Raw genomic sequence first — 15,000 nt, 5'->3', positions numbered from 1 at the left:
CATCTATAGAAGTCCAAAATAAATGTGTGAAGGGTATAGATAAGTGTATGAGATTTTAGAATTTAAGGTTGAACAGAAAGGGTCCAGGTTTTTCCCATTAACCAAGAAAATTATGTCAAATTGTGTCTGTTTAACAGAACGTCAAATATGACTTAGCACAACATAGTACTATTACAGCACAGCAACAATGACCACCCGGTTAGTCAACTCAATTGGTCACACTTCTTCAATGGGAATACAAGTGTAAAATAAAATAAAAAAACGTGCTTGTTGTTATATCTCTAAATCGATGATAATGACAAACAAAAGGTAATGTGTTGAGACTTGAAATGCCATGAGGGTGTCAATTTACATGACTGAGCCATTGTTTAATGGTAGAAAGCACATTAATACAGCTGATTATTGGGTAGAACTTTCAAAAGGCTATGTAGGACATACAGTTTTAATCTGATAATGAATTAAAACTTTTTTTTTTTTTAATTTAAATTGTTTCCTCTCATTAGGGTAGATTTTGTGAATTTGCAAGACAAAAAGTATTGTGCTTGACAATCAATGTTATATGAAACAGAAGCGATGGCATTGGACCCATATTGTTTTGAATTATTAAACTACCCGAAAAATGTACATGGAGAGAGCAATACATGAAAGAACCTTTTTTTCTCCCTCTCTTTTCTTTTTTTACTACCCTCCTTTTAAAAGTTCAGCAAGAAATGCCCAAGTCGTTTAAGGCATCCTTTTGCCGACAATCGCAAGCAGATGAAATCATAACCTCGGGACCCTTCAATTATCTAATGAATTTGCTGTAGCTTATCCAATTTAGCACCAGTAAACTTGTAGCCTTTACAAAGATCTCATGTGTACTGCGAGAAAAAGAGTTTAGAGCTTACGTACCTACTTATGACATTTTGTTTCATTGTGATTTGATGGGATCAGTGGACCGTGATGAAGCACAATAATGCTCCGAATTTAAATAAAAGAAATAATTTAATACAAAAGGCACATAGGTTACACTAAAGTTGTGGAAGTATTGGGGCCTTCAGATTCAAAAGCCATTACGTCTCATGGCTGGCTCTGTGGCGTACAGGATGATTTGCAACAAAATTGAACTTTGACCACAGCATGATGCATACTGCACAGAATACTATGGCACAAACCACGTGGTTTCGTAAAGCCTCAATGCCACACGATAGATTGTTAAATGGGTGACATAGAACCAGGATGCAGTAATTTATAATGATCTTTTGAAATTACTTAAAAAAATAAAAATTGTACTCCATGTTTTCCCCCAAATATTTTTAATGTTTTGCAACTATTCTTTTTGATAACTGACGCCCCATTTCCTATCCAATCCTCAGAATCGTAAGTGACCCACTCAGCCACGAGAAACTACAGCCCGAATTTTAGATTTATTGTCGTCTCATACCCATTGTAAAATGTACCCCCCTTCCCATTTATCAAAAAAGAAGTGATGAACACAGTCCAAGTGGCCGGTAAAGACAATTTAAACTCACTCAGTCACTAAATCAAGATTATTATAAGAGAAGTTTTTAGGAAGTTGATGAATTTGTTAAACAGCAGCACGATTGAACTGAACCAAGAAAAACGCTAAGTTTTGATTAAATGTCATCCAGGAAGAAATGTACTGTCTGTTTCAGTAGTAGCATGAGTACAGAGCCAATCCTTACAGCGAGAATAAAGTTGACAAGTTTTATCGTATAAAGTAGGAAACAATAGGCTGGTTTATTATTTATCATTCACCATCACTGTTGAGAAACACGTGTCGTTAATAACGTATAATCCTTTAAAAAGCACTTAATTTCCCTGATCTACTTTCCTGAACTCCATGGGCCCTCTCAGAATCCAGCCGTCTCGTTTAGCTAATGCTCGTGCAAAGAGATGGCAAATAATGTGGCTTATGTAGCTTTATCCATGAGACAAGGCCAGAATGCAACATACCAACAGCACTTCCAGATGCCTTCACAACCACACACCTTAAAAACCTCTTGGAAAGGTGTTTCTCTGTGTGTTTGGACAAGAAAAACAACTGAGTGCAAAAAAGTGACCTGTACAATGTAGCTACAGAATGTGGCTTTATAGCTATTTGAACTTTTTGGGGATAGACAGGGAGGCATGCATGCAGGTTTACAGGGAGGGTGATGTTTTGGGATCAGGCAGACGTAAAGGGCAAAGCAGGAAGTCAACGATGTTTTTGCACTATTTGTGCTACTCCTCCCTGCCCTCACTCATCCAAAATATATACTGTTTATACTGTACTTATATATATCATTGAACTCAATCATTTGTGCTAGCCAGGCAGCACTACACAGAATATAATCATATGCTTTTCAGTAAGTAATAAGTAAAATAGAGATTAGAATGAATCTTGTATAGGTGTTTACATTTGAACTCAAACCTGCACTGGAAAGAGGTTAATTAGTCAGTCAGTGTAGCCTCTGATGAGGCATTTCTCAAGTTCTGTAATCTTCCTCCATGGTTGTACAGGCAACAGACAAAGACCACTATTTGACTTTTAGCGGCGGCTCCCTTTCCAGCCAGCGAACTCGAACTTTCTGTTTATAGTGATACTCCTTGAGGAAGTCCTGCAAGGCAGGGGGCAGCGGCAGAGAGCCTATCCCATCATAAGTGGTCCAGCGGCAGATGGCTGCCCGTGCAAGGTGCTGCAGGCTGAAGGGAAATGTCCGATGCAGAGGCGCTGTGAGCAGAGGTTCAAAAAACATACAAGCGCTCGGGTCCTTGTAGTGCTCCAGCAGTCCTGTGACCGTGGAAGAGTGGAAAACACAAGGATCGTGCGCATCAAAACTGAAATTATGGTTCCACTGTTCGATGCGGGCGTGCAGTGAGCGGTTATAACGGCGGAAGCTGACAGAGAATAGGTAGTCCTCTTGGGCCGAATCACGCAGCAGGAAGGTGCCCTCCGGACGTCCATCCAGCAGTGACTCAGCCTCGTAGCGGTCCATTACACCCCAGTAGCACGGCATGGATGTGATCTGCAATAAATCTGGCACAAGGCAATGGATGTAGTCTATTTGGGTGTGAACCTTCCAGGGCCCAGGTTGCTGTCTGCTCAGGTGACCTTCCCCAGAGGCGTGCCTTTGTTTCGGTCTCCTGGCCTGCAGACAGAGCGTTGTCGAGTCCTCCTCGGAATCAGTGTCCAGGGCTGAAGCGGCAGCCCCCAACACCTGTCCACAGGCCCCCGATGTTGAAGCTCCCAAAGAACTACCTGCTCCTGATCCTGAGGCTCGGCCTTCACCAGGGGCATCCCCCATGCCAGGAGCCATCTTTGGTCCCAGTTTGTAGACAGAAGAGCCTGGCACGGCAGCCTCAAGGGTGTGAATCTGTGCATTAGGCGGTGGGTCCACACCTTCCTCGATGCTAAGTCTGCGGCGTTCGCGCAGACGTTCCTCCTCATCCTCAGGAGCCGGGTGTGCTGGGTCAAAGGCATCCAACAGGGCAGTGGAGGAATGTGGGCTGACTGGCGCTGTGTGCTGCTTGATCAAATGCCACTTGTGGGCAAGGTCTGAGCCTGGTGGAAAGGGGCAGGTCTCCAGCATGAGCTCTGTCAGGTGAATCTTTCGTTTGGAAATAACAGGGTTCTTCGAAGACCGTCTGTTAGCAGGTAGTGGTAAGCAAAGGCCCACAGTATCGCTTAGTCGCTGACGTAACGACCGACCATTCAAACTGCGTCCTCCAGACAACGAGTCGCTCATCTCCTGGATGGAGCAGACTCCGTAGCGTCGATCTCTACGGTTTCCACTTCCTCGTAGGCGTCCAGAACGCCTATCTACCTCTAAAGAACTTTGAGTTTTTGTGGAACACGAGTGTTTTTTCTTGCCCCCCCATGGAGCATGACGGGAATAAGAGTCTCTGCGAGCCAAGGGCGCTCCCCCTGATCCGCCACCTACATCCTCTGTGTCCTTGTCAATAGTGATCTCTACTATCTGAGGGGTGGTTGAGACACAATTGTGATGACGACGCCCTACGGTTACCATTGGCGTTGGAAGGAGGGTACTTGATGAAGTAGAGACTTCTGATGCCCTAGCCGCACATGAGCCTCCTCCCTGGCTGAGATCCACCACACAGTGGACGGCATCTGCCTCATTCCTCCCATCATTGGGCCCTGAACTGTTGTTGTGAAAGAGAGTTTGGCATTTGCTTTTCAAGTTACTCCACATATTGCTGAATTTGTTTGCAAAAAGAGCCCCAGGGACCTGCAAAAAAAAAGAAAAAAGTATTAAAAGGAAGATAAACTATGGTACGTAGAATTATGGGCTGTTGGAACAGTGAAGTTAAGAGTTGCCAGGCAAACATGCAGTGACACAAGGCCACAGCTAAAAATGACCATGGATCTGCTCACAACTGATCTGCTGGTATGTACTGTATTACACAGCTAGTCTAGACCTGACCAAAACGTTTCTTGAAAGCAGAAGATTTTCTTTCATCAATCCATTTTCTGAGCCGCTTCTCCTCACTAGGGTCGCGGGCGTGCTGGAGCCTATCCCAGCTATCATCGGGCATTAGGCAGGGTACACCCTGAACTGGTTGCCAGCCAATCGCAGAGCACATACAAACAAACAACCATTCGCACTCACATTCACACATACGGGCAATTCAGAGTTGTCAATTAACCTACCACGCATGTTTTTGGGACGTGAGAGGAAACCGGAGTACCCGGAGAAAACCCACCCAGGCACAGGAAGAACATGCAAACTCCACACAGGCGGGGCCGGGGATGTGAGGCAGATGCTCTAACCAGTCGACCACTGTGCCGCCAGATTTTCTTTCAAATTATTATTATTTTTTAAACAAACAACTTTGACAGATCCATTTGCAACCAAATGTATTCTCTTGCTTGCTATTTTTGTATTTCCTGTATCCACAATTGCTGCTGAAACGATGCAAATGTCTCCATTATGGGACTAATAAAGGTCATCTCATATTATAAATACCCATCCATTTTCTTTACCGCTTATCCTGACTTGGGTCGTGGGCTGTCTTTGGGTGGGAGGCGGGTTACACCCTGAAGCGGTCGCCAGTCAATCGCAGGGCACATGGAAACAAACATCTATTCGGACTCACATTCACACCTACGGGCAATTTAGAGTCTTCAATCAACCTACCACGTATGTTGTTGGGGTGTGTGAGGAAACCGTAGTGCTCGGAGAAAACTCATCCAGGCATGGGGAGAACATGCAAACTCCATACACGTACACATACGTACATGTACACATACATACATACGTATACATACACATAAACGTATACATACATACACATATACACATTACATACATACATACATATATATATAAAAAAACAAATTTGTTCGCCACCACAGCCGGTCCGTGAGAAAAATGCCGACTCATAACTGGTCCGCGGTGCAAAGAAGGTTGGGGAACATTCTACTAGACGGCAGCTATCACTTAGTAGCGCTTGCACCGGGTCTTCTCCATCAAGAATATCATCAAGTATAGGAAGCAGTTTATATGTTCAACAAGTTTAAAGGAAGCTTATGTATAGAGTTTGCTCAGGCCCGGTACACAAAAAGACTATCGGCCTGTTTTTGTGCTGATTTCGCCCCTTCCTGACCAAGCATGTCAAAACGGCAGACAATTTTGAGTATTCCAAGATTATCCTAAAAGATTTTCCTGAGGTCTGATGTGTGTTAAGAGTGGATTTGTCCCGATTTTAGGGTCCGAAACAGGTCAGGGACGACAAGCTTAATGAAAGTGTTCAATATTTAAGACCAAAATGTGGGGAACTCCAACTTCGCCCAAGTCATGACACTGAGAATGGTGAGGTGACACAAAATGTAGTCAATCATAGAAGTACCAAAGACTGACGAACACGGAATCGAACGTAAATGAAAACAAACATGTCTCACCCAATGTCATTGTTTGTAGAAAAGTGGGTTCCCCAGACGGCAAGAAGTATTTTCCAACGCAAGTCATTTTTTAAGAACATCGCAATTTTACAAGGGTCACTGCTCCAGCAACCCTTGGGAACACCCGGGAAACATCGGCGCATAACCGGAAGTTTTTCATCGTCTTTCAGAGGTCACGTGTGAGCTTTCTAGATCAGCGGTGGAACCGAATCGTGTGTGTGTGTGGTGTGCTGTGTTGAGATTCTCGGCGCACACCTCATACGACGGCCAAAACTATTAAAAGGCAAATTTTTAACTGTGTGTGGGGTCTGTAGCAGATCAAAAAATCTTTTAAGAGTGGAAAAATCTTTACGTGTATGAGGCCTTAAGAGACATTGTCAGCCATGATTTTTTTGTGGCACTGATGAGTCATACAGTACAATCTTTGAGGAAGGAGGCTTTGTTATTCAATTGGCAGGAAGAGCACACAAGCATTTTATAGGTTTGGTAAGACACCAGGTAACGCTTAGCTCAACTTGGAACTGGCTGGGAGGCTATTTCAGTGGGTACGGAAAGTTTTCAGACCACCTTAAATTTTTCACTCTTTGTTATATTGCAGTCATTTGTTCAAATCATTTAAGTGAACACACACATCACCCTATATTGACAGGGGGAAAAAAATAATTGTTGACATTTTTGCAGTTATTAAAAAAGAAAAACTGAAATATCACACAGCCGTAAGTATTCAGACCCTTTGCTGTGACACTCATATTTAACTCGGGTGCTGTCCATTTCTTCTGATCATCCTTAAAATGGTTCTACACCTTCATTGAAGTCCAGCTGTGTGTGATTATACTGATTGGACTTGATTAGGAAAGCCACACCCCTGTCTATATAAGACCTGACATCTCACATTGCAAATGAGAATCATGAGGTCGAAGGAACTGCCTGAAGAGCTCAGAGCCAGAATTGTGGCAAGGCACAGATCTGGCCAAGGTTACAAATTTTTTTGGCTGCACTTAAGGTTCCTAAGAGCACAGTGGCCTCCATAATCCTGAAATGGAAGACGTTTGGGACTATCAGAACCCTTCCTTGAGCTGGCCGTCTGGCCAAACTGAGCAATTGAAAGCCCATTGCAACATGCTGGCAATTTTTTGTCTTTTTGTCTTGAGTTTGTTGTCACATTTCTGTCAGGCCAATTATATATTACTCATGCACTCACTGTAGTAGTCTCACCACGCTGCACAATTTGCATATCTGTTGTTGACCAATACTGGCCACTCATGACAGAGTAGCATCTGCTCCATTTGCACACTGACTGAGGAGTATCTGCAACATTTGCACAATCAACATTGTCCCAGACTATCGTACTACTCGCTTGAAGTCTCTGTCAATTAACTGTCTGTTGTCATACTAGAGCGGCTCCAATTACCGGAGACAAATTCCTTTTTCCGTTTTTTGGACATATTTGGCAAATAAAGATGATTCTGATTCTGAAGAACCTATAGATCACTGAGGCTGAGCTCCACAGATACAGTTGGGATATGGGCAAAAGTTCTAGAAAGTCAACCATCACTGCAGCCCTCCACCAGTCTGGGCTTTATGGCAGAGTAGCTTGACAGAAGCCTCTTCTCAGTGCAAAACACATGAAAGTCTGCATGGAGTTTGCTTAAAAACATCTGAAGGACTCAAAGATTCTCTGGTCTGATGAGACCATGATAGAACTTTTTGGCCTTAATTCTAAGTGCCACGTGTGGAGAAAACCAGTCACTGCGCATCACCTGTCTAATACAGACCCAACAGTGAAGCATGGTGGTGGCAGCATCATGCAATGTGTGTGTTTTTCAGCTGCAGGGACAGCACGACTTGTTGCAATCGAAGAAAATATGAATGCAGCCAAGTACAGGGATATCCTGGGCGAAAACCTTCGTCAGTGTGCTCAGAACCTCAGACTGGACTGAAGGTTCACCTTCAAAAAACGACAATGACCCTAAGCACACAGCTAAAGTAACGAAGGAGTGGCTTCAGAACAACATTGAGATTTTTTGAATGGCCCAGCCAGAACCCTGACTGAAACCCAATTTCACATCTCGGTAGAGACCTGAAAATGGCTGTCCACCATCATTCCCAAAAAGACTCATGGCTGTATTAGCTCAAAAGGGTGCTTCTACTAAACACTGAGCAAAGGGTCTGAATACTTATGGCTGTGTGATATTTCAGTTTTTCCTTTTTAATAAATCTGCAAAAATATCACTAATTCTATTTTTTTTCCTGTCAATATGGGGTGCTGTATGTACATTAATGTGGAAAAAATGAACTAAAATGATTTTAGCAAATGACTGCAATATAAAAAAGTGAAACATTTGAGGGGGTCTGAAAACTTTCCATACCCACTGTAAATCGCACAGAACTCAGAGGCAGGGTTTCATGTAGGGCTGAATAATTAGAATTTTGAAAAGATTGAATTGCGATTTTCAGTTTTTTCAGTCGCAGAGCACAGACTCTCATTCATACCGTCACTGAGTGGGAACTGAACCCATGCTGCCTGCATCGAAGTCAGGCGAATGTACCACTACACCGGTGACTTCTCGAAACTCCTAAAACGCAAAACAGTTCAAACAAAAGCAAATAACATTACTGATATCATAAATATTTAATATACAAATATTGTTTTAGTCACTGATGGTGTAGTGGTACATTCGCCTGACTTCGGTAAAGGCAGTGTGGATTCAGTTCCCACTCAGTGACAGTGTGAATGTGAGTCTGAATGGTTGTCTGTCTCTGTATGTGCCCTGCGACTGACTGGCGACCAGTTCAGGATGTAGTCTGCCTTTCGCCCAAAGTAAGCTGGGAAAGGTTCCAGTGCCCCGTAACAATGAATAAGACGAGTGTAGAGAATGGATGGATGGATATACAGACCCTTTCCAAAAAATGTGAATATCATGGAAAAGTTTATTTCCATAATTCAATTCAAAGAGTTAAACTCTCATAGTTAATAGATTCAGGCCCACAATTTAAACAATTTCAAGTATTTATGTTTATGATTACATAATTTGGGCTTCCAGCTCATAAAACCCACAAAATTAGGAATTCAAAAAAATTTGAATACTGTGACAAAATCACCATTTAATTCTCAGTTTGTGTAAAAAAAAAAAAAAGAAATTAGGGTCACATTAAATCAATCAAAATATGGTACTTTCAAAACAATACGTTTATCGTCAATACTTGGTTGGGAATCCCTTTGTTTTAATCACTGTCTCGATAAAACTGTGGCATTGAGGGAATCAGCCTGTGGCATTGCCTAGGAGTTATGGAAGCCCAGATTTCCTTGATTCTTGCTGTCAGTTATTTGTTTTTGGGTCTGGTGCCTTTTATTTTCCTCTTGATAACACCCCATAGATTCTCAATGGGGTTTTGATCCGGCGAGTTGGCTGGCCAGTCAAGCAATGTGCTGGCATGGGCATCAAAGCAGGTTTTGGTGCTTCTGGTGGTATGGGCATGGGCCAGGTCCTGCTGGAAGATGAAATCTGCATCTCCATACATATCCTCAGTAGAAGGAATCATGAAGTCCTCTAAAACACTCTGGTAGACTGTTGCGGTGACCTTGGCTTTAAGAAAGCAGTTTACCAACAATTGCATTAGACATTGCACCCCAAATCATGAATGACAGGATATTTCACACTGGACCTCAAGCAGCTTGGGTTCTGTTCTTCACCCGTCTTCCTCCAAACCCTTGGACCTTGATTCCCGAATGACAGGCACACTTTACTTTCATCGGAAAAGAGGACCTTGGACCACTGGACAACATTCCAGTCCTTCTTCTCCTTGGCCCAGTTGAAATGCTTCCTACGTTGGCTCAGGCTAAGAAGTTACTTGACCCGAGGAACCAGACAGTTGTAGCCCATCTCCCGGATATGTCTGAATGTGGTGGTTTTTGAAGCTGTGACTCCCGCCTCATTACACTCTTTCTGGATCTCTGCTAGATTCCTGAATCATCTCTCTTTGATAATCCGCTGAAGCCCACGGTCATCTCTTTTGCTGGTGCATCTTCTCCTGCCACATTTTGTCCTTCCATTGATCTGCTTGGACACAGCACTCTCCTTAGCTATTAACGTTTGTGGGTTACCCATCCTATGGAGGGTATCAATGATGGTCTTCTGGCCAGTTGTCAAGTTTGTAGTCTTCCCCATATTGAACCCAACTGAGACAATTGAACCAAACTGAAGCAATTTAATGACACCTGGGGAAACCTGTGCACGTGCTTTGAGTTTAGGAGGTGATTAGTGTGTGACACTTAGTTTAAAACATTTATGGGTTGCAAAATCTGGGCTGATTTCTTCACAGTATTCAAATTTTTGGAATTCCTGATTTCGTGGATTTTATGAGCTGGAAGCCCAAATTGTGTAAAAAATAAAATAAATACTTGAAATTGTTTAAATTGTGGGCGGTGAATCTATAATCTATGAAAGTGTAACTTTTTGAATGGAATTATGGCAATAAATAAACTGTTCCATGATATTCTAACTTTTTGGAAAAGGTCTGTAGTTTTGACCTCATTAGTTCCTCGTCCTGGCTGACATATGCAGTAACTGATTCATTTCCGGTTTATGGGCGTGTGCTTCCTGTGCTTCCTAACCATTTACCTGCTAATTTTCTGTTCAGGTTACTCTCCAATGTAATGAGGTTATAGCCAGAGTTATGTTAAAAGTGTACTGTAAACCAAAGCACTTATTTCGGTGTTTCACATCTCAACCTTTCACATTAGCGTCGCAATTACCTTGTGATCTCTTCTTGCTTGATGTGTCGCATGCTTAGCTACTCCTTGTCAATCTTCGTGATAACGGTACGAATCAGAAGTGTAACTTATTTGGTGCCATGGAGGCAACAATTAGTTACTCAGAGGACAGGAGCCGCACCGCGGAAAGATAGTGTTTAACCGCGCCAGCAAGCGCTACTCGTAGCTAGTGTGGACTTGAAACAAGTTAGTTTAGCTCGCCGCGTAGCATTTCCCACGGAAAAGGGAGACAAAAAACCCAAGGGGGAAAAAAATAAAATAAAATAAATGCAGCTTTGGCGATCACATGGTCAGAAATCACGATTTAAATCTAAAAACGAGAAATCATTCAGCCCTACTTTTATGCCGCATAAATGTAAGCAGACAATTAAGACACACACTCAACGAACTACGGAAATAAACACACTTGAACGACTGATTAACGTTGTTATTACGGATCATTTTTTTGTTGTTGAATGGCACAATACATGCTGGGAACCAAAGTTATGCATAAGAAGTATACAGAAGCCACCAAGCTCTAACTTTAAGAGTACACAAAGAGCAATTTGTTTTCTTTACAAGTACTGTTGACAGTTCCTTTGAAGGAGGAGTTACTAAAATTTGTGTCCTTCCAATCATGCACATATTTAACGCCATTAATAGTGTTGCAAAAGCGTATGGTGACTTGGACAAGTGGCAGGACAGGGGAGACCCACCAGGCCTCCTTCAACAAAGCAGAGTGAGCTGTTCTATCCTGCAAAGTAAAAAATAAATCAGTATATAGTTATTTTTTGATTGCTTCAAACCCTTTGTTGTTGAAGAATGGACCTTTTTTTTTTATACATTTGAGCATGAAATATATTAAGAAACTGGTTCAATACATTGACGCACGTATTTTGACCATATTTAAAATGGCAGTTTAGTCATCCATGTGGTTTGGAAGTGTGCAGTCCTTTCCTTTGTGGCCCCCTGGTAGCGCTGACTAAAAATTGTGGCCCTCTTCCATCATTTAAATTGCAAATTAATCCCTGGTGTAGGCCTTTGATTTTAATGGCCATTTTGGCCACCAAAGTCAGTCTTCTGGCCAAATTGGTGACGATTCCCGACCTATTATATTGTGTACCATTCACGTAAATTAATTTAATTCAATGCCTTTATTTATATCTTGAGATCACTGCGGGCTAGCCCTCATTTTCAACAATGTCGAGAAATGTCATGACATGACATTTCTACTTGTTCTTGAAAGCCATCCCGAAGCAGTGGAAACCACACAGCAGCCAACCTACCAGGGAGCAGAAACACTTCCTCCTCTCCAACACAAAACACTCCTCTACACCAATATCCAGTAAGATAAGATCCCTTGGTTGCGTATTCCTCGATATAGCGGGAGGTTGTATACATGCAAAATTTTGCAAATCTGTTTTGCAACATCTGAGATCAACATCACTCATCGTCAACTGTTTTTTTTCTGTCAATTTTCAGTCCAATCGTAATGCACAAGGACGAACACTAAACACATTTTTCTTCTAGTTGTAATGTTTTCAGGGTTTTATGCTTATTTCTGAAATGTAAATGAATTACATTCTGACAACTGCTAGGAAAGAGTGGCAGATCAGCAAGTACCCTCTGCGCAAATAAGGGATTTTGTGAGGTCAATTGATTGATTGTTGCAACAAGTAGAAGAGTACTACGTATGTATACATTATGCCAGCGATGTACTGTATAGTGACAGGCAGAACAATTAAATGACCCTTCTCTAGATGGCCATCATCTGTGTAGCCACTTTTTGTGACATTTGCATCTGGTGGCATGCTATGAGACGGATTCTGTCAAATATGTGCCTTGGCTCAAATAAAGACTGGTAAACACTGACTAAAATGGCTGGAAAAGGTTCATGCAGCTATGCATGCCGAAGGAGCACCAATCGACTTCGATTTTTCGTTTGTTGTATCCCACACAAAGGAGCATTATGGTTATTTGAAAGATGGTGCACAGAACAGACGCCCTTACTCCAAAAGCAAAAATGAGTTTGGTTTGTCTTAAATGCTTTGTCAGAGTTGATGTGCAAAGTGCAAACTGAACAGCAGCAAATTGACATTGCATGCATGCAGTGCACTTTCGCAAGAAGTGATTTTTCTCTCTCCAAGTCACACATCTACAACAATCTATATCACAAAAGCAAGACACTGGTTAGGCATGCAGTTCAGTTAAAGTCAAATGGTTCAATTGATCTGTAATAAAACAATTTTAGCTCATTTATTATTACAAATTCAAAAGAACCAATCCATCACAGATGTCAGTCTTGTGAAGTCTGCCTAGCATTTTATTTTGCTGTCATTACCCCTGACTGAAAAAAACTTAAAAAATCTATGAGATATCTCAACACCGGTCCAGTGTAGTGTCCCCCAGCACTGGACCGGTGTTGCGATATCTCATAGTTTGTTTTTAATGAATTTTTGAAATCCGTGGTAATGACAGTGAAATATTAATTTCAGTGGACTTTTATTTTGAATTGCCACATCAGGTTTGGGTGGGAACAGGTTCGAATCCCTGCTACGATTGTCCGCATGTCGAAGTGTCCTTGGGCAAGCTACTGAACCCTAATTTGCTCCCAGTGGGTCTGGCATCAGTCACCCATTGGTTTATGAATGTGTGTGTGAATGTGAGGCTTTGTAAAACGCTTTGGGCACTGTGATGATGTAGATAAAGTGCTATATAAGTGCAGTCCATTTACCATTTATTTTTGCTAAGATATCAAATTTTGAATGTATCTCAAGATTCAAATTAACTTTGCTGGTTTCATTCCTTAACCAAAGAGCACTGACATACGTATTATTGGGAAGCTTTTATTTTGAAGGTGGCTTTCGCCACGAGTTGGTGACCTATTACCGTAATGCCTAGTATGAACAAAATTAGGGGCGGCTGGCTTGACTGCTACCTTACGAGTAGAGGCTGGCTTGACCGCAGTCGAAAACGGCACCTACGAAGAGACACTCTTACGAAGCACAGTTTAAAGTGCATGCTACCAGTTACGCGGAGGAACATGAGAAATCGAGCAGCCGCGAGAGAATTCAAGATCAACGAATCCATGGTTCGCAAGTGGAGGAAGCAGGAAAACGAGCTTCGCCGAGACAAGAAGAAGAGGCTCAGTTTCCGCGGAAACAAGCCGAGGTGGCCCGAGTTGGAAGACCAACTCGCGCAATGGATTAATGAACTCCAACGACTGAACATCGGTGTAAACTTCAAAGTGAAGTTGCGAGCGGCATGGGAGCGATGGATGACAGATGGCGAACACAGCTTTACTAAGACTAGGAGGCAGCGCTGGGCGAGTTACGCCACAATTTGTGAATGGATTGTGGATGCTTGGGCTAACGTGCCTGCTTGCACTGTTGTTCGAGCTTTCGTAAAAGCCGGCATCATTTCTGAGGAGCCGCACGACAACGACACAGACTCAGACAATGACGAGAGGGAACCTGGCGTGTTTGATGGAGAACTTGCTCAGCTGTTCATTTCGGATACAGAAGATGAGGACTTTGATGGATTTGTGGATGAGGATTGATAAAAAAATAATGTGAGTACATTGTTAAATACTTCAATAAAGTACAACCAGACTCAGTTTTGCTCCCACTGCCTTTTTAAAAACATTGTTTTAGCGTGCATGCATGCTACCGTATGTTTTAAGCGAGCGTATGTTTTACCATGCCTGCCCCCAATAATACAGTGCGCCTTATGGTCGCGAAAATACGGTATTTGGAGTTCAGAATTTTATCCTTGGAACATGAAGCAAGTAGCTGTGACAAAATTTGTGTGCTTCAAATATTAGAAGATTATCTGCTGCTACTACCGATAAAAACTTTTCAAAAAATTATTACATTTAAGGAGGCTAACTTCTACCTCAAACTAAATTTGACACGATTGCTGAACTAAATTATTTTTCACATAATTTCTAAACAATTATTTCTATACAACCTCAGATACCAAGATTTGGATGTGTCATCACTTTGCCAAGATTGTGAAGCTGTCACTCTAAGATGAAAGGGAATTGCTTCGGATGTGCAGGAAGAACCCAGGAACCGCCAAGGCTCAAGCCTGCCATTAACCGAAGACTGCTGAAAGCACTAATGTTACTTGAAACAGTGCAGCAACTTTTACAATTGCCAATTGGACTGAAACTAGCAGCTGACCACATGGATAAGCCAAATGGACAAAAGTTTTATGGTCAGACAAAAAAAGGTATGTTTGAAGGAATCAATGTGAAGCTTTTTCTAGGGTTGGCTAGTGGTGCAGGTGCACTGCATAAAGTGGATGGACTAAAGGAAGAGGACTACAGTGCCATGAAAAAGTA

At 42.3% G+C, this 15,000-nt stretch overlaps 1 protein-coding gene across 1 annotated transcript in view; it reads right to left on the bottom strand.

Annotated features, from left to right (window-relative positions):
• The window catches only part of socs5b (suppressor of cytokine signaling 5b), a 32,343-nt gene that overhangs the window by 2,590 nt on the left and 14,753 nt on the right, over nt 1-15,000 (bottom strand). The window contains exon 2 of the mRNA XM_061790846.1: nt 1-4,229. This exon is cut by the window's left edge and continues 2,590 nt beyond it. Within this exon, the coding sequence (XP_061646830.1) occupies nt 2,520-4,193 (1,674 nt within the window). The 5' untranslated portion in view covers nt 4,194-4,229 and the 3' untranslated portion in view covers nt 1-2,519. The remainder of the gene's footprint in view (nt 4,230-15,000) is intronic.

This window comes from Phyllopteryx taeniolatus, chromosome 11 (genome assembly GCF_024500385.1).
Source record: "Phyllopteryx taeniolatus isolate TA_2022b chromosome 11, UOR_Ptae_1.2, whole genome shotgun sequence".
NCBI classification, from domain to species: Eukaryota; Metazoa; Chordata; class Actinopteri; order Syngnathiformes; family Syngnathidae; genus Phyllopteryx; species Phyllopteryx taeniolatus.
Note: the sequence above shows the minus strand (reverse complement) of the source record. Positions and strands in the feature narration are given on the sequence as shown.